Consider the following 18,762-nt stretch of genomic DNA (forward strand, 5'->3'; position numbering starts at 1 on the left):
TGGCTCAATTTATAGATATTTAAAGAGGACGAAAAACATTTTGATTTGTTTTCTTAAGGACGAAAGTTAAACAGACAAAAATTATTTCAGTTGATGGAAATTCAAATTTTGCCGCTGTTTTGAAAAACGAAATATAGATGGCGATAGTCTATGGAAGTAGGCCCAAAGCATATTTCACATGTAGATGGCGTTACTTAAGTAATGGAAAATTACAGGAATGAAGAATATTGCAAAATGATTATATAAATTTAAGATTCATTTTGGTGGATAAATGCCAATAAAATAAGGGAACGTATATATTTCAAATGAAAAAAAGAATTCTCGAAATAACAAATTTATATAACAATAATATTATATATATGCAAATCTTAAAATATATCCAAAATCTTTGATTAGGTATAGCCTCTCCTTATTTGGTGTTTCAGACCAAGTTGTTTTGAGGAGATTAGTCTTACTTTAAGGAAACTAAAAACCATTTTACAATCTACTTAACAGACTAAGCATCCAAATTTCAACAATGTTGAGATGTCACGAACGAATTAACAGTTTACAAGGCATGTTTAAGATATTCATTTGTAATTCTAATCTGGGGGTGTATAAGACGATAGCTATACCATCAGAGAGTACATGGAGAAAAGTATTTATATGGCCAACACGAATCTGTAAATCTCTTAATACTGGAATTAACATGGGATATCTGCTTCTTCTAAAGGAAACCTTGATAAAAATAAAAACCTATTTATAGGTATGCAGTAGTACTATCTTTATTTGCTGCTTATCTTTCGTAATAAAATTATTACAAATTCTTATGAAATCAAAGTGATTTTCCAATGCCCTCTGAACTATGTTAATTTTAAGGATTAAGGACAGTATGTTTGTAATATGCGTTGGAAAAAATACCTAATAAAATGAATAGCAAAACCTTAAAATAAAAAATAAAAGATTTTCCCCTTGTTAGCAACATAAACTAGTAAGATAATCTCCGAGATAAGCTTCGTCATTCAGGTGAGAAAAGTTCCGCGATTTTTATCACTCGGTTGGAGGCATTTAAATTTGGACCAGAACAAGTTGAAAAGCGAAACGCAACGGTTGGGTTTATCTCCAACTCTTTTTATTATCTAATGGAAAGTTTTTGGCTATAATCAAGTGAAAATTAACCAATCGATATCCCAATAAAGTGAATTTAATTCAATAAATGATCAAAATAAAAATATATTTTTGTTTTAATGTTAAAAATAACATAAAACATGCAAGCTGACAAACTGCCAACGAATCCTCGCCAGTCTGCGGGGATTTTCTCCACCCTTATGTTCTGGTATGTTTCTTTACTAAACTAAACTAAATTGAAATTAAAAAGATGAACACTCTATCATGTAAAAAAGAGACCGTTATGATTAGATAACAGAAGCTGAAAAGATCACGTCTATCACTTCTGGTTATCATGTTTGTATAAACTGTAATGACATTGAGTTGAGAAAGCTCAGAGTTAAACTAACAAATATCATAATATTTACTCTATAATTTATATTCCCTACCACAGCTTCGCGTTGCCCATTCTTTTTAAGGGTAGAAAAAAGACCCTGGAGCCGACTGATCTTTATACGACCTTAAAGGGTCACAAAGCGGATACGCTGGGTAATAAATTCTTTGAGACTTGGCAGGCGGAAGTCAAGTCCTGTAAGGATAAACCCAAAAAGGAACCAAGCATCCTAAAGGTCATAGTAAAGGTATTCGGATGGCAACTGTTCGTATCGGGTATCATTTGCGGATTTCTGGAGTTGGGAACGAGGTGAGTGAGGAACTATATCTATATATATTATATAAATCTTTATTTTATTTCTAAAAATTCTATCTAACAGAGCCACTTTGCCACTTATCCTGGGAGCTCTAATATCGGAATTTACAAGCCATGGAAATGGAGATGGTCTCTGGGCTCAAATTTATGGACTGACACTGATTCTGACTACTCTTTTTTCGGTTCTAATGTTCCATCCCTTCATGATGGGTATGATGGTGAGTTTTTAGTTGAAGTATTAGTTTATTTAATAATATTTTCGATATTTTTAGCATTTGGCCATGAAAATGAGAGTGGCAGTGAGTACGGCTATTTATCGAAAAGCCCTACGTTTGAGTCGCACTGCCTTGGGAGATACAACCACAGGTCAGGTGGTTAACCTTATATCCAACGATCTGGGTCGCTTCGATCGGGCCTTGATACACTTTCACTTCCTGTGGCTGGGACCACTGGAGTTGCTCATATCCTTGTATTTTCTATACCAGCAAATAGGAATAGCTTCGCTTTATGGAATCGGAATCTTAATTCTATATCTGCCACTGCAGACATTCATGAGCCGACTCACCTCGAAGCTGAGACTGCAAACAGCCCTGAGAACTGATCAGAGAGTTAGGATGATGAATGAGATTATATCGGGAATCCAGGTGATCAAAATGTACACCTGGGAGAAGCCATTTGCCAAGATGATCGAGAGATTGCGACGCAGCGAAATGAGTTCCATTCGGAAGGTGAACTACATTCGAGGAACTCTTCTGTCCTTTGAGATTACTTTGGGAAGAATTGCGATATTCGTAAGTCTTCTAGGATTTGTCCTCATGGGTGGAGAATTGACTGCAGAAAGGGCTTTCTCCGTTACCGCTTTCTACAATATCTTGCGACGAACTGTGAGCAAATTCTTCCCAAGTGGAATGTCCCAGTTCGCCGAACTGATGGTTACCCTGAGGAGAATCAAAACTTTTATGATGAGAAATGAAACTGATAATCAAAAATCTGAAGTTGGACAAAAAATTCAACTGTTTAAGGAGAATCCTATAGTGGAACTGCAATCCTTTCGAGCCCGCTGGAATGAAGAGCATGTGGATCCTGTTTTGGATAATATAAATATCAGTCTTAAGCCTCCGCAATTGGTGGCCGTCATTGGACCCGTTGGATCGGGTAAGTCCAGTCTGATACAAGCCATCTTGGGAGAACTTCCTGGTGAGTCTGGAAAGCTTAAAGTCCAGGGTAAAATCTCCTATGCTTCCCAAGAACCCTGGCTGTTCAATGCCTCCGTTAGAGATAATATTCTCTTTGGTTTACCCATGGATAAGCATCGATATCGCAATGTCGTAAAGAAATGCGCCCTGGAAAGAGATTTCGAACTGCTACAGGGAGACCGCACTTTTGTGGGTGAAAGGGGAGCCTCCCTGTCCGGTGGCCAAAGAGCCAGGATTAGTCTAGCCAGGGCGGTTTATCGCCAAGCGGATACCTACCTCCTCGATGACCCTTTGAGCGCTGTGGATACCCATGTAGGACGTCATTTATTCGAGGAGTGCATGCGTGGCTATCTAAGGGATAAACTGGTGATCCTGGTTACCCATCAGCTGCAATTCCTGGAGCATGCCGATCTTATAGTGATCATGGATAAGGGAAAGATAACAGCTATTGGTACGTATGAGGAAATGCTCAAAAGTGGTCAGGATTTTGCGAAGCTTTTGGCTAAGGAGACTCAAGAGGAAAAGGAACTGTCGGATCACGAGCAGGATAATGGAAGTGGCGATGCCAAAGTGGATAAATCGAACTACTCCCGCCAAAGCAGTCGGTTAAGTAGATCCAGCATCACCTCAGCAGATTCTGGTGCGGATTCTGTAATGGAAGTGGTAGATGAAAGACAGCCCATTCAGGAGACACGTTCCAAAGGTCAAATCGGATTGGGAATGTATGGAAAATATTTTTCTGCCGGTTCTGGGTGGTTTATGGTTATCCTCGTTGCATTCTTCTGCCTGGGCACTCAAATTCTGGCTTCTGGAGGAGATTACTTCCTGTCCTACTGGTAAGTTAAAAAACATAGTTAGTTAAAAAGTTTTAGCGGCTTGAACCTTTGACTTACAGGGTAAAAAACACGGGGTCTTCATCGTCGATGGACATTTACATCTTTAGTGGAATCAATATAGCCCTAGTGATCTTCGCCCTGCTCCGAACATTACTCTTCTTCAGCATGGCAATGCACTCATCCACCCAGTTGCATAATACCATGTTCCAAGGTGTTTCCCGCACTGCTCTATACTTCTTCCATGCCAATCCCTCGGGGAGAATCCTTAATAGATTCGCTATGGATCTGGGGCAAGTGGATGAAATCCTGCCTGCCGTGATGCTGGATTGCATTCAAATATTCCTAACGATCAGTGGAATTATTGGGGTTTTGTGCATTACAAATCCCTGGTATTTGGTTAATACCATGACCATGTTCCTGGCTTTTCATTTCCTTCGTAAGTTCTATCTGAGCACTTCGAGGGACGTGAAAAGATTGGAAGCCGTCGCCAGGTCACCAATGTATTCGCATTTCAGTGCCACTTTAAATGGTCTTCCCACCATCCGAGCAATGGGTGCCCAGGAATTGCTGACCAAAGAATATGATAACTACCAGGATCTCCACAGCTCTGGATACTATACTTTCCTCTCGACAAATCGAGCTTTTGGTTACTATCTCGATCTGTTTTGTGTGGCCTATGTTATATCGGTAACCCTGATGAGCTACTTTAATCCGCCGCTTGATAATCCTGGGCAGATCGGCTTGGCTATCACCCAAGCTATGTCCATGACTGGAACTGTACAGTGGGGCATGCGACAATCTGCTGAACTGGAGAATTCCATGACATCTGTAGAACGAGTACTGGAATACAGAAGCCTGGAATCAGAAGGAGAATTCGAATCTCCGGCGGATAAGAAGCCACCCAAAAATTGGCCACGAGAGGGTCAGATAATAGCGGAAGATCTGAGTCTGCGATACAACCCTGATCCGAAAACGGATAATGTGTTGAAGTCACTGGATTTCGTTATCCAGCCACGCGAGAAGATTGGCATTGTGGGCAGAACTGGCGCTGGAAAATCATCCCTTATAAATGCCCTCTTCAGACTTTCATATAACGATGGATCCATGGTCATAGATAACAGGGATATAGGCGAAATGGGACTACACGATCTGCGCAGCAAAATCTCCATAATACCCCAGGAGCCAGTGCTATTTTCGGGCACAATGCGCTATAATTTGGATCCGTTCGAGCAGTATACTGATGATAAGCTATGGGAGGCTCTGGAAGAGGTGGGATAATCATAAATTTATTAATATTTATAATTTAATTATTTTTGCTTTATCAGGTTCATCTCAAAGAGGAGGTATCCGAGTTACCGAAGGGTCTTGAAAGTATGATCGCAGAAGGTGGAGCAAACTACAGTGTGGGTCAAAGGCAGTTGGTCTGTTTGGCCAGGGCAATACTTCGGGAGAATCGCATCCTTGTAATGGATGAGGCCACGGCCAATGTAGATCCTCAAACGGACGCCCTTATACAGTCCACCATCCGGAAGAAGTTCAGGGATTGCACCGTACTTACCATAGCCCATAGGTTAAACACGATCATTGATTCGGATAAGGTCATGGTATTGGATGCCGGCAATCTGGTTGAATTCGGTTCACCCTATGAACTTTTGACCCAATCATGGAGCAAAATCTTTTACGGAATGGTCCTGCAGACAGGGCGCTCCAGTTTCGAGCACCTCCTGAAAATGGCACATCAGGTGAGTTAAACTCGTGTGTGTGTTGTGTTTTTTGATAATTTATTTTATATTTTACAGGCCCAGGAGAGTAAATTGCTGTCGGAATAAGTGACGAAAATATTTACAATCAAATTCATCGAAGAAACTTAATGACTTTGTGAAACTTAAATATTAATACTAGTGATTGCTATATTTTATTAGTTATAAGGAATGTAATATATATATTAAATTGTATTCTTAAAAAAAAAAAACTCATTAAACATTTTGAAAAGTTCTTAAAAATGATTTCAAATCAATTTCAAATTTTCCCGCGCCAGTATTAAAGTATGACCGTTTCGTTAGTTTTCATGTGGAAATCGATAGGTTCAAAAAGTAAACAAACACATGAAGGCCAGGAGCTCAGAATTTATGTTGAATATGGCCAAAAATGTGAAGAAATTAACATTGGCCAACAAGCTGGCTAAAAGGGGAGAAGTGATAAAGCCAACCGAGATAATAAGCCGACAAAATCGGGCGGATAATGTAAGGGTGAGTGGAAAATAATCTTAAGCTTTCGGCCAAGTTAAAGACGCAATTTCCTAATCCTTCAGGACATTGAAGATCTAGTGGGAGTATCTTCTCCTGCATCAGGAACTAGCTCAATATATTTCTCCCCTATTCAAACCCGCAAGCAGCGTCACATAAATGGGAAATCCCTTCAAAAAATTAACAGTAAAATGGAACTCCAATCTCCAAGTCGTGTTCCACCCAAAAAGAATAAAAAAGAAGATCCGATGGTGACCAAAATAGAAATTGGATCGGTTACTGTGCTTAAATGCAAAGTGGTTCCAGAAGCTGCAGCTTCTCCCATAAGGATTGAGAATATCAAAAAAGAATTGGAACCAGAAATAAAACAGGAACTAAATACTCTAGAAAATCAAGGGGGCTTAAAACCTATTAAAATAGAACTAGATCCCACAGTACATGAACATTTATACGAGGAAGTCGAAGCACCACATCCTTTATGGTATAATCACTTAGAAAACATACGCCTCATGAGAATCTCTAGGTCTGCTCCTGTGGATACCATGGGATGCCATCGCTGTGCGGATCCCAAAGCAGATGCAAAGGTATTTTTGATAGGAAACATACATATTCATTCATTAATTTATATAATGTCTTATTTTCAGACCCAAAGATTTCAAAACTTAGTAGCCCTAATGTTGTCCAGTCAAACCAAGGATCAGACAACTTATGAAGCCATGAATCGTCTTAAGGACCAAACTCTAACTCCACTTAAAATTAAGGAAATGCCAGTGACTGAACTGGAGAGCTTACTGCACCCCGTATCCTTCTATAAGGTTAAAACTAATAGATTTTAAAAAATATTATACAAAATCTTCTACTGCCAATCCATTTCAGAACAAAGCCAAATACCTCAAGCAAACAGTTGAGATACTAATGGAAAAATATGATTCGGATATTCCGGACAATCCCAAGGAACTTGTAGCTCTACCTGGAGTTGGTCCGAAAATGGCTCATATATGTATGGCGGTGGCCTGGAATAAGATCACCGGGATTGGAGTAGATGTCCATGTGCATCGCTTGTCGAATAGATTGGGTTGGCTACCAAAGGCTACGAAGGAACCGGAACAAACCCGCAGCGCATTGGAAAAGTGGCTGCCATTTAGTCTCTGGTCGGAGGTTAATCATCTATTCGTGGGATTCGGACAAACTATTTGTACTCCAGTAAATCCAAAATGTGGGGAATGCTTAAACAAGGATATTTGTCCTTCAGCTAGCGCTGAAACTAAACCAAAAAAGAAGAGAGACCGATAGTGAGAATTTCATAAAATTATAAATACCAAGATAAAAACTGTGTTAGCCATACTCAGAATTAATAAGGTTGTAAGGGACTTAAAGTCCACAAGTCTACTGCCATCTATATATTTTATTCAATAAATTTAAAGAAATAAAGAATCTCGAACCTAAAAATTAAAATATTTACTCTAGATTTATTACATTTTATAAATTGAAAAAAATACTTGCTTTCAGTAAATACCAGAAACACAGTATTTTTACGCTTTCCACAAACGGTCATACGCAGCTCTAAATTCGCGCGTTTTGTTGATTATAGGCAGCATCTTGTAAAATAAGTTTTAAAAATATTAATTGCAAATCCTAAAAAGCCACCAAAATGAATGATTCATGTAAGTAGAAGTTAAATTTTTACGAAAATAATATAGTCAATACCTTAAACTCGTTTTAAGTTGGAGATTTCAATGCCACACAAACTGCGCCCACTGGAGCCGCCAGCAATCAAAAGGGAGAGGTGAGTTAGCAGAAATATAGTTAATACCCTTTTAATTCTATATGTCTTTGTGTACTTAAAAATGTAGGGAATAGTACCATTGGTGGTAAAGCAAATTGTGGATGCTCCAGAGGGAAACATTGAGCTGTTCGGCATGCAATATGCCATGGCCTGTGTGGTGGGCATTGTGCGAAACATCGAGACTTCCTCGACAAAGATTACCTACACCCTGGAGGATCACAGTGGTAGGATCGATGCGCACTACTGGCTGGAGGAGGGCGACGCCCTGAAGGCGCCCGAAGTGATGGTCAATAACTATGTAAAGGTCTATGGCACTACGCGTTCACAAGCGGGCCAGAAAACCCTGATGGTCTTTAAACTCCTGCCCATTCTGGATCCCAATGAGGTGTGCACCCATCTTCTTGAAGTTCTAAATGCCCGCTACAGGGCCGAGGATTACCAGAGCAAAGGTGGATCTGGCGCTGGAGCTTCTTCGGGAGGTGGCTCCATATCCGATTTCACCGCCTCCCAGAGCACGGCTATTGTTAGTGGGCTGGATCCCAAGCAGCAGGCCGTTTTCCAGGCCATTAAGAGCAATGTTTCCGAGGAGGGTATTTCCCGTAAGGAGCTAAAAGCGAAGTTCTCTCATATTAGCGATTCTGAGTTGACGTAAGTTATATTTTTCACCAATTTGAATTTTACGTTTTTATTACTAAAATTCAAAACTCTGGTTGAGAAATTTTAACATCTGCTTTTGTTTGTTTTTTAGCAACATTTTGGACTTTATGATTTCCGAGGGACACATTTACTCCAGCATTGATGCGGATCATTTTATTTGCACAATGTAAATGGAGCCTTTGATCCAAACATGTAATACTAAACATGCGTATTAAATATATTAAGTTTATTAAAAAAGGAGATTATTATTGGAATTTGTACTACGGGAATGTACCTGTTAGCCTGTAACTATACTTAGTATTTTTGTTAGTTCATTCATTCTTCATTTCCACGCACTTGAAATCAGTCTATTGATAACCTTCGCTTTGTGTGGTTCCAAGCTCTCGAAATGTTGAAGCTGTCATCTTATTTTGTATACGCTTTTGTCGTGTGCAACCTGTACAGTATAGTTAAATCCCAGAACAACACAGAATCCGTTTGTATTCTAACGGATGCCCCAAAACAATGTGGATCATTCTGGCTAGCTGCTTAATTACCATTCATCCAGCACAATCACAAGATTCAGAATCAGCTGAAGACCCTTAAAATTATAGAATCGGCAATTGCCAACCACCAACTTCAGATGGGTGCTCAACAAGAAATTCTGAAGAATCTCCAAGCTAAGGTGGATCTTTTTGAAAAAGGAGCACTGGATGTTGTTTGAACAAGCCGAACACTAGCTGAACAACACTAATGCCAAGATTGTCGACCTCCAACATTGGATGAGTGCTCAAAAACACTTCCAGGAGAAGTTTCAAACCAAGGTGGATAGTATTGAAAAGAAAGCACTGTCGTTGCTAAACCGAGCCATAGAAAAACTGGACTAGATTGATGCCAGGATGTTGAAGTTAAAGTCCCTTGAATCCATTGAACCGCCAATTGTCGACCTCCAACTTCAGATGGAAGCTCAAAAAGAAATGCAGGAGAAGCTACAAACAAAGGTGGATAATATTGAAAAAGGAGCCGAAGAAAACCTGGACGAGGTTGATGCCAAAATTTTTCGATTTAAAAACGTGCAATTCGAGTCAAAACATTTTATCTAGCAGTCTTCGAAAACAACGAGGAATTTAATGCGATTAAACCAAATCTCAGTGGTGATCATTTCTGGCTGGGAATCCATTGAAGCACAGAAGGTTATATCTGTAACTAAAGGAATGAGAGTAGAATTTTTAAAATGGTTTAACGGAGATCCAGACAACCGGAATGGCATAAAAAACTGCGTGGCTACAAATCGTGGCTTAATGTATGCTGACGAGTGTAGCAACCGTCGTGAATTTATTTGTTAGTTTGACAACTGAATTTAAACAACTAATATCAATATATCAAAAAAAATTTATATAAAAACGTATATTTTATTAAGGATAAATGGGATGAGTTTAAATTGTCACGGGACTTAATTTAATTAAATACTTAAAAATGATATATATAAAAAATATTAAATTCAAATTTTATCACTGTTCACCGTAACAGTGTCGCCATCTGCTTGTTCGATCAGCTGTTTATGTTCACCTCAATTCAGCTGCTTATACTCACCACAAATCTGAGAGAGATAATGCCGGGCACACAGAGTTCTTTCTTCTTGATTCTCAGCTTGAGTCGGATGCTTTTAGTTTTATTCCGTTCAAAAGTCAATTATCCGCCGGCCTGACAACAGGCTTATCAATGAATTAATTTAAATACTTCAGTGAATTTATGAAATAAGTACGAACAAAATTAAATCTTAAAACATGGAGAGCCTACAAAAAAGCTATGTGAAGTCTCTGCTTCTTCTTGCTTTTATATTCGGATTTATTGGTGAGTTATAATGCCAATATTTAATGTTTAATTGGGTAAATTGGTTTGTGGCGGATGCAAGGCACGTAGAAAGTTAAAAATTAAGTTGAACGAACTCTTTGTTGTTGCGCTTAGTTTTTACCCATACAAACAAATGATAAACAACAACATTGCCATTGCCGCTCCCCCACTCTCTCACACAAACAAAAAAGCAGAAGAGAACTTTTATCCGACACACTTTCTAGTTGAAACAGCTGACTGAAGACAGTGGAACGAAAAGGTGGGAAAGGTGTTCAGGCTTTGAAGGTCAATTAAGTTAAGATAAAATGAAGCTTCTATAAGCAAATATCTTAAATTATATCTTTCTGATTCCTGATATTAAATAATATACTCAGTATTCAAAATATCCTATTTTTTCTGTTGTAAAAACTAAAATAAAATATTTATCACATCACCAACACCGAAACTCCCGAAAATAGCTATGCTTATCGACCTTTGCTATCTATCACCCCATCCTTCTTTCAGATTACTTTATTCTTACATACATTGCTTTGCTATAAGAGATAGTAGAGGCCCACTGTGCAGGGCCACTTGTTGATAACCTCGACCCAGGCTCAATACACGAACAGAAATATCAGCATGGGGCTCTGGTACTGGGGGAAAGTTATAACAATTCGATTGACTAATGACGTGTTCCATTCTTTCATTTTCTTCTCTGCACATTTTTATAGATCAGGGAAGAACGTCTTTGATTCCTCCAAACAGCCAGCAGATCTACAAGCTGCAGAACCAAGTGACACTCGAGGAACTAGGAAGAGATTCAAGCGCCAAGGAGACGAGTTATAAATTCCAAACCGATCTGAAGATCAATTCGGTTTGGAGTCAAGATGAAGATCAGTTACTGGAAGTTTTTATCAGCAACAGCCAAGTTGACGCCTCTGGAAAGGTCCGTTCTATTACCAACATACCGGATAGACCTTTTTATATTGGTCTAGTTAAGGGACAACCTGAAAAGGTCATCGCCCACTCTGGCAGAGATCAATCCGTGTTAAATTTGAAGCGCGGAATTGCTTCCTTATTGCAGTTGCGATTGGATGGTTCCCAAGAGGAGGAACTAGATGTTTCTGGCGTGTGTCGAGTATCCTATAATGTGAAATCCTCAACAAAAGTAGAAAAAATTAAAAGAGACTGCTCTTTGTGGGATCTAAGGGTTAACTATCATCCTGAAGAAGCTCTGGGGATTAAGCAGGAAGCCCAGGAAACGATCTCCTACGAACTATCCTCGGAGGGTAATCTCCTAAAGGCAGAGTCCCTGGAGGATCACCTCCTGAACTTAGCAGCAAAACCAGATGTGGGAAGCTTGGTGAAAAGTACTCTAGTCCTGCAACATATATCCCAAGGATCGGAGGAAGTGAAGCAGCTTGATGTGGGCAGTTTGGAGGAGGCCATCGAGAGCCTGCTGGAATGGTATCGCGTCTTCAGGCTAGAATCCGATGTGGATGGTATGATCAGCGAGATTAAAGAGCAAACTGTAAGCAAATGATTAGAATTATAGAATATAAAAATTAATCTCTATATATTTCCAGCTTGAGGAACAACTTAAGGCTTCCGTGGAAGCCCTACAATCTGCGGATGTGGGCAAATCCTCTCTGGCTCTGGCTTATGTCAAACTTATCCCCTTGGCTCGTGTCACCAGGCAAGATCAATTCGAAGATATACTCAAGGAGCATTCGGAACTATTGCCCCAGTTGGTTGATCTCTTGGGTGCTGTTCAAACCTTCGATGCACACAATGCTACCTTTGGGTTCCTATACAAAGACGAAGGACTTACAAACGAAGAGTTGGATCTTCTAGAAAAATACTTGCAATCCCTGGCGGTGGCCACGCATCCAGATAGGAAAATAGTCGAACACTTGCGGGGATTTCTGGATTTACAATCAATCAAAAAACAGTTAAAGCTTAAGGAAACCATTATCCAAACACTTGCCACCTTGACCCGCCAAAGTGGATTCGATGCTGATGATCTTTTGTTGCAGAAAGTGCGATCTTATTTCCTAAAAGGTATCGCCTCCAAGAAACCCACTTTGTACATCAGGGCTCTGCAGAATCTCCAGGACACCTCCACCATTACACCCCTGCTGGAACAGGCTCAAAATGGAGATAAGCCCAATTTGTCGGTGGTGGCTTTGCAGGCCCTTAAGGCCTTTCCCCCTGGAAGTTTTACTCCCTCGCATCGTAAGCAGTTTGAAAGTATATTCTATCAGCGAAAGCAGCGCTTTGATAGCTCCTGTTCGCACTTTGGCCTTGGATATTATCCTATCGCTCAGGCCAAGTGCAGAGCAGTTGGGTTACCTTTTAGATTACCTGGCCTCCAATGATCGCCAGTTTGAGATTAAAACCTACGTGCTCCAGAAGCTACGAATGCTGTCTGAGAAGTGTCGCCGATTCAGGACCTTATTTGAAACTGAGCTGGCTAAGAGGAAGCAGGTTAACAACTACAATGTCCTGGGACAAAAGGGTAAGAATTCTTTATACGAAAGTTACAATTTTATCTCATGTTAACCCAATGACTTCCAGGTCTCACGACTGTCCTTTCACGTCAACTTTCTTTGGCGCCTGCCTTTAACGAATCTCTAGTAAGTACGCAGGAAGTTTATCAGGGAATACTCAAGCGTGGTTCTGTGGAATTCCTGCTCCACGCAGGACGCTCCCAAGTTAGCAATTTTAAATTGGGCATCTACACTGCGGGACTGGGTTCGCTGGTGGGTGATGGTGACTCCGGCGATGGAAACGACAACATTCCGGCAGATGATGAATTGGAGAGCGAGGAGACGGTCACTGCAGGCATGGAGATCAGTGTTCAGGGCGCCCAACTGCGACCCCTGATCTTTTTCAGTGGTCAGACGGAGTTAATGGGTCATGTGTGGGGTGGAACTGCCTCAGACTCAACGCCCGCTTATCAGGCGACTACCTTGGCTCAGGACAACGAGCACTACATTATTCTAGCATCGGGGGCCACTCTACATTGGCAGGTGTTGGGTGCGAGGAGTGTTGATCTTAACGGCAAGGTGGGATTCAGCCTGTGGAACCGAAATGCCCAGACGGAGATCCAGCAAAAGTAAGTGAAATAGTATAAAATTATTCAATTAGTTTATTTATTTTATGTATCGCTATTTCAGCACTGGCAGCGCTGTCCTGGGTCACTTGGCTGTTGGTTTTACCTATGCGAAATTAGTGCAAGATTTCAGCCTTACCCACGAACCGAAATTGAGTCTGAACGCTGATTTGGACTTTTACAGTGGAATTAAACTATGCATGCAGCTTCAGCGACCTGAGCAGATATTGAAGTGAGTTTCGCTACAAACTATTTTTATAAACAATGTTTTATATTTATACTTTTTTGCCCAGGCAAACCAACGTTCGTTCAGTTTTCCTGCAATCTGTGGATCGTCCTTATGCCAAACATGTAAGATCTACTCTGTCCCACACAACTGCTGGCTGCACTTTTGCCCTCAATCAGAAGAACAACGAAATGTGCAACATGCTATTGAGCGACCAATAGAGATTGTCGCTGAGATTATTTGAAAGACCTCATTTAAACAGAGATAAACATTTAAAAACTGTAATACTAAAAACTCAGAGATTAAGACTAGATATAGTTGTAAACTCAAACGAACAAATACAATTTAATTTTCTTAACAAAATCTGTTTCTACAAAATGGCCTTATATTTAAAATTCCCGCCAATATGTGGAAAATTATCAAATACACATGTATCGACCTATCGATATCATGAGTTGGACCATACCCATCTCTAAATTATGTAGCACTATTAAACACTACGGCGTGCTTCTTCTTAAACCCGCGGCAAAAAAAAGTGCACATCCAAACGCTCGAAAAGTAAATAACAATATTGCGAAATTATCAATAGAAGCGGAACTACGAGTGTAAAGGTTAATAACAGTGGAAAACATAAATGTTCGATAACGGAAGCTGTGATAATAAATAGGCCATCGAATCGTGCTCTTCTTCTTTTTCTTTGAATCATTAGAAGGCTCGTCCCACACACACATACACGCACACATGGCAAACCAAAATCCTAATCTAATGGGCCAAAATAAATATTTCTGTTTACCAGATTTAAAAGCGAGAAAAATTAAATAGTTTAAATTAAATAAATCGATATTTGTGTCCCCACTTTACGCATTTAACTAAAGTGCTAAGCAAGGTACTAAAATTAACAACATTTTTTTTTTACTTTTTTGAACGCACACAAACACAATTGGAGTGAGAGAGAGCCCAACTGGGTGAATAGGAAAGAGAGAAAGAGTTGTTGTTGCGCTATGCGACGTGTTCCGTTTATTTTGTGAGTGCGAATGTGTGTGTGGGAATTTCTGTTGCGTGAAGTTGCAATACAAAAAGAACCACGTGTGAAATGTTCTGCAATTTTTTTGCAGTATTTTTTGATTAAGTTAAACAACTTCAAGTTTTGAAGAGAATCGCTTCAAATGAGTGTTGGTTTTGCTTTTGAATTTATAGTCATTAACAGGCAATTTAACATAAATTAGCCGGCAGAATTAGCATTCGTATTTTTCATTATCACACCAATACAATGGTATTGAAGAAAGAGTGTAAATAAATAAAAAGAAGAAAGGCAGTTAGAACAATTCCCTCCTTTTTCTCACTGAACTGTATATATTAAAAAAAATATGGCCAAGGCTTCTATAATATATACATAAATAATGCAAATCTTATTTGTGCAAAGCCTTAAACTTTTGGATATTGGCTATTAAATGTTATTTATTTATATGATTCAGTGAGGAAAGTTCTAGAATTTTGAAAACCACCAGCCCAAAGTGTAACTATTTTACTAATCTGCACTGTGAGAGGGGACACCTTTTCCCCACACACACTTGCGCACTTGCTGCTCTCTCTCCCAGTCCCCAATTCTCCTACTCACCCATTTTTATAACGGTATTAGGCGCTCTACTTATCGCCACCGCGAAAAATGTGTTTGTGTTTTTATGAAAATACCAAGCTTTTTAATTGTAAAGCTTTGCAGAAGTTTGATATTTTAAAAACAAATTTAGAAATATATTTCGATATGGCTCAATTTGCCTCTCTCAAACTTCCCTAGAGCGCTCTGGTTTGATATCGAACCTAAGACGTTGAACAGTGGGCAAATATAAAATTTGTATTTTGTTTGTTAAATTTATACGTTTTTAAATGTAAATAAACATATACCTCTTTTCGATACTGCTTTCGTAAATAGTATTTACGACTTTCGAAAATTAAAAACACAAATAAACTTACTAATAGGTAATATAAAATTATTAAGGATACATTTTTTTTTGTTATTTATTTAATCTACTGAATTACCTTAAATTAACGAGCATCTTTGAAACAAAATTACATTCACACAAAACGGTTTCATCCCACTGTTCGTCAAACCTTAGAGAGCGAGATACGAGAAAGAGAGAGGTTCGAAGACCCAGTGAACGAAAATCTATTTAAGCAACCCGCCAAAGGCGCTCTTTGTTATTGCACGATAATTTTTCGACCGCGCTGCTTGTGCTTTCGGTGCTCGTTGAAATAAATTAAAAAATAAGATATATAAACAAAAAAATGGATGTAGGCCGTAAGAAATGAAACCGCTATAAGTATAAAAAATATACGATATTCCGAAATTACAATAAATACTTACATATAACGATTCGCTGGAGGGTAATTGTTCTCCTTCTCGCTCTCTCTCAGTGTGCGTGCGTGTGTGTAAAGGCCAAAGAGCCTTATCGCCTCCCCGCGCCACGCCCCCTTCGGGCAGAAGTATAAATTGGGTAAAAAAAGCAATATACATATATCCTGCTCTTTTAGAATTTACCTGTGAAAGTGAAAACGTGACAACACGATAAAACGAACGAGGCAAGCAAAACAAAAACGAGTGCATAAGAAACAACAACAAGAGGTGACGAAGAAGAAGAACAAGTGCAGCAAATCAGAAAAAAAGATAAAACGGAACAAGAACACAGAAAAAAAAGTAAAAATCAACGAAGGGAGGGCAATAAAAACAAGAACAACAACAGCAAAAATTGACAGGTAAAAACATTCTCTCACTCTCCCTCTTCCATTTGTTTCTATCTATCTCTCTTTCCTTATAGGAATCTCAAATTTTATTTTCTTTTTTTCCGTATGATTCATTTCTTCTGATAACATTTAAGCAATTCATGAACCTAAAGTCTCAATCATAAAATGAGTACTTTGTGTGATTCATTGTGATCATAAATTTTATTCAAATTTCCATTTTCATGAAATCCCACTAAATTTTATAAGCCCTAAAATTCCGTCTCTTTTTGGATTTCATGTGCTCTTTCTATACGTAACTGATTAGATAGACGTTCTTTTTGGTTCAACCTTGCACAATTTATGACGGCAGCAAACCATTTTTTTCCAGGTTGTTAGTGGCTAAAAAAGAGTTAAACAAAATTGTAAAAGTAATTTATTTAGACCTTAAATGTATGCTGTAAGAGAAGAAGTTTTTAGGGGATTATTGTTGGTAGATAAATAATGTTGTTAGTTCTAAAGCTATCATTTAGTACATTAATATTTATAATATTTCAAGCAGTATTTTTGGGTTATTTTGAAGACTGTATTTCCCCGAACACAAATTTAGATAAATATTTATTATTACTTCCTGTGACTCATCAGATTATATAAAATTCTGTTAGGGTTTGGCATTTTATTGTTGGAAAATATAAGTTAGAAATTGTATTAATTAATTATAACTTTTTTTGCACTTCAAACATTTTTTTAGGCGATAAATATTTCGTACTAGGTCATATAAGTTGCCTAATCTACAACTATATAGCCTTGCTCGTTGAGTTTTACCCAAAAAGAAAATGCAGTCCAGCAAAATTCAATTATTTGTTCACGGCTTATCGTATCTAAGACGCGTAGATTGGCCCAAAAACGAACCAATTAAATTGGAAAAATAGCGAAATATTAGTAGGATAACTGGAAAATTGATTATTTATCTAAATACATTTGACTGGCAATGGACAAATTGTATTTGGGTAAACTGTCTGTCAGCCAGTGCCATCGAATCGTTCGCTCACGTGAGCTTACCGATACAAAACGACTTTTCAAATTTGCTTTACAAAATCATAAAAAAGCAGTCGTGCAATTTACAGATCCGGCAAGCGAGTTAGCCAGAAAAAAAGAGTAAAACCAAAGCTGACCGACTGGAATCAGAATCAATCGATTTCAATAAGTCAACGTCGCTTTGCACTGAGTCTGACATCCATCCATTTATCTATCCATATATCCATCCAATCCGCACTGAAAGAAATATGTTCTTTTAAGAAAAGTTACTAACTAATAAAAGAAATGTATATTTCCTAATAATTTTAATGATACAAATTAGATTAGGGAGATTATTTAGCTTAGAATATATTTTACTTATATACTTTTTCATCTTTTATAGCTCTTTATAACAGAGTTTAATAAATATAAACATTTTTTTTTGAGTGCATCCATCCATATCGCAATATTCAACGATATGTGTACGTGCCTAGGCGACGACAACGTGATTTATTTGGTGATTCACTTCGATTATTGTCGAAGTGCAGCAGACAAGTTTCTGTCCATAAGTTCCACTATCCACAATACTGTCCGTCACTCGGTTCATTGAACTCTGGCAAAGGGTCTGAACTTTATCGAGAGTAACCGACTAACCCATTGCGTTTACCCTTGGCAACGCATTTAAGGTGGGCAGAAAATCGATAAATTGTTCTTTTTTTTCAAACAACTCGCCCCTTGAAAATCGCTTGGCTTCACCTCTGCGCTCTGGATTTATTTTTGTGGCCAAGAGAATGTTGCACAAAAACCCCAAAAGCGTTGGCCGTAAATCTGGCTGGGGTTGTCACGGGACCGGGCTTATGTTAAATTACCAGAAAATTAATTGTTTTTGCTTGCGTTTTTGGGCAAACCAAAAAATGTTGAAATTTGTCCGCTTTAGAGGACGATTGTGTTAGGTTAGGTTAGGATTATTAGTGGGGCAAATAAATATATAAATATTTTTATAAATTGAACAAATTTATAATCAAAATACGATTATAATTCTTTTATGCTTAGAAGGTAGGTGCAATATACTATTAAAAACCTTCCAGACCCAGTTTTCCTTGGAGGAAATATCCAATTTCAAAGTTTCTCATTGTTTTCCCTACAGAAAACGGTTTTGTTTATTTAAACTTCATTAAGCAAACTCTAATTACTTCATTGCAACCAGATATTATTATTTGTCACACATCTAAGATCAAAGATTATTGACAAAAACTGATAAGATATACATATGTTCTTGAGCTGTCATTTTGATCGTGATCGGTAGATTGTTTTCTATATCTTTTAATCGTGTGATATCCATTATTGGATACGATCACCTG

The 18,762-nt window shown here is 38.5% G+C and overlaps 4 protein-coding genes and 1 long non-coding RNA gene across 5 annotated transcripts; all 5 read left to right on the forward strand.

Moving 5' to 3' along the window:
- The first annotated feature begins 1,081 nt into the window (after positions 1–1,081).
- Positions 1,082–5,810, forward strand: LOC108115414 (probable multidrug resistance-associated protein lethal(2)03659). The gene is made up of 7 exons (XM_041818476.1): positions 1,082–1,315; positions 1,541–1,789; positions 1,860–2,013; positions 2,068–3,827; positions 3,887–5,096; positions 5,153–5,569; positions 5,627–5,810. Exons 1-7 carry the CDS (start codon positions 1,248–1,250, stop codon positions 5,654–5,656), a joined length of 3,888 nt encoding a protein of 1,295 aa, XP_041674410.1. The 5' UTR covers positions 1,082–1,247; the 3' UTR covers positions 5,657–5,810.
- Positions 5,811–5,926: 116 nt separating this feature from the next.
- On the forward strand, positions 5,927–7,426 carry LOC108115436 (endonuclease III-like protein 1). The gene is made up of 4 exons (XM_041818292.1): positions 5,927–6,076; positions 6,139–6,657; positions 6,718–6,888; positions 6,950–7,426. The coding sequence occupies exons 1-4, from the start codon at positions 5,933–5,935 to the stop codon at positions 7,364–7,366; spliced, it is 1,251 nt and encodes a 416-aa protein (XP_041674226.1). The 5' UTR covers positions 5,927–5,932; the 3' UTR covers positions 7,367–7,426.
- Positions 7,427–7,624: 198 nt separating this feature from the next.
- Positions 7,625–8,756, forward strand: LOC108115425 (replication protein A 32 kDa subunit). Its single transcript, XM_017226861.2, has 4 exons — positions 7,625–7,737; positions 7,798–7,859; positions 7,927–8,507; positions 8,608–8,756. Exons 1-4 carry the CDS (start codon positions 7,725–7,727, stop codon positions 8,684–8,686), a joined length of 735 nt encoding a protein of 244 aa, XP_017082350.1. The 5' UTR covers positions 7,625–7,724; the 3' UTR covers positions 8,687–8,756.
- A 1,383-nt stretch (positions 8,757–10,139) lies between these two features.
- Positions 10,140–14,032, forward strand: LOC108115455 (microsomal triglyceride transfer protein large subunit). Its single transcript, XM_017226894.2, is given in 7 exon segments — positions 10,140–10,349; positions 11,060–11,859; positions 11,915–12,616; positions 12,618–12,846; positions 12,906–13,446; positions 13,508–13,675; positions 13,737–14,032. Coding segments are annotated over 7 exon segments (2,661 nt in total). The 5' UTR covers positions 10,140–10,282; the 3' UTR covers positions 13,891–14,032.
- A 255-nt stretch (positions 14,033–14,287) lies between these two features.
- On the forward strand, positions 14,288–16,277 carry LOC121530039. The gene is made up of 2 exons (XR_005993742.1): positions 14,288–14,555; positions 16,199–16,277. It is a non-coding gene; the product is annotated as an uncharacterized LOC121530039 (long non-coding RNA).
- Positions 16,278–18,762: the final 2,485 nt, after the last annotated feature.

This window comes from Drosophila eugracilis, unplaced genomic scaffold, assembly GCF_018153835.1.
Source record: "Drosophila eugracilis isolate 14026-0451.02 unplaced genomic scaffold, ASM1815383v1 contig_1197, whole genome shotgun sequence".
In the NCBI taxonomy this organism is placed as follows: domain Eukaryota; kingdom Metazoa; phylum Arthropoda; class Insecta; order Diptera; family Drosophilidae; genus Drosophila; species Drosophila eugracilis.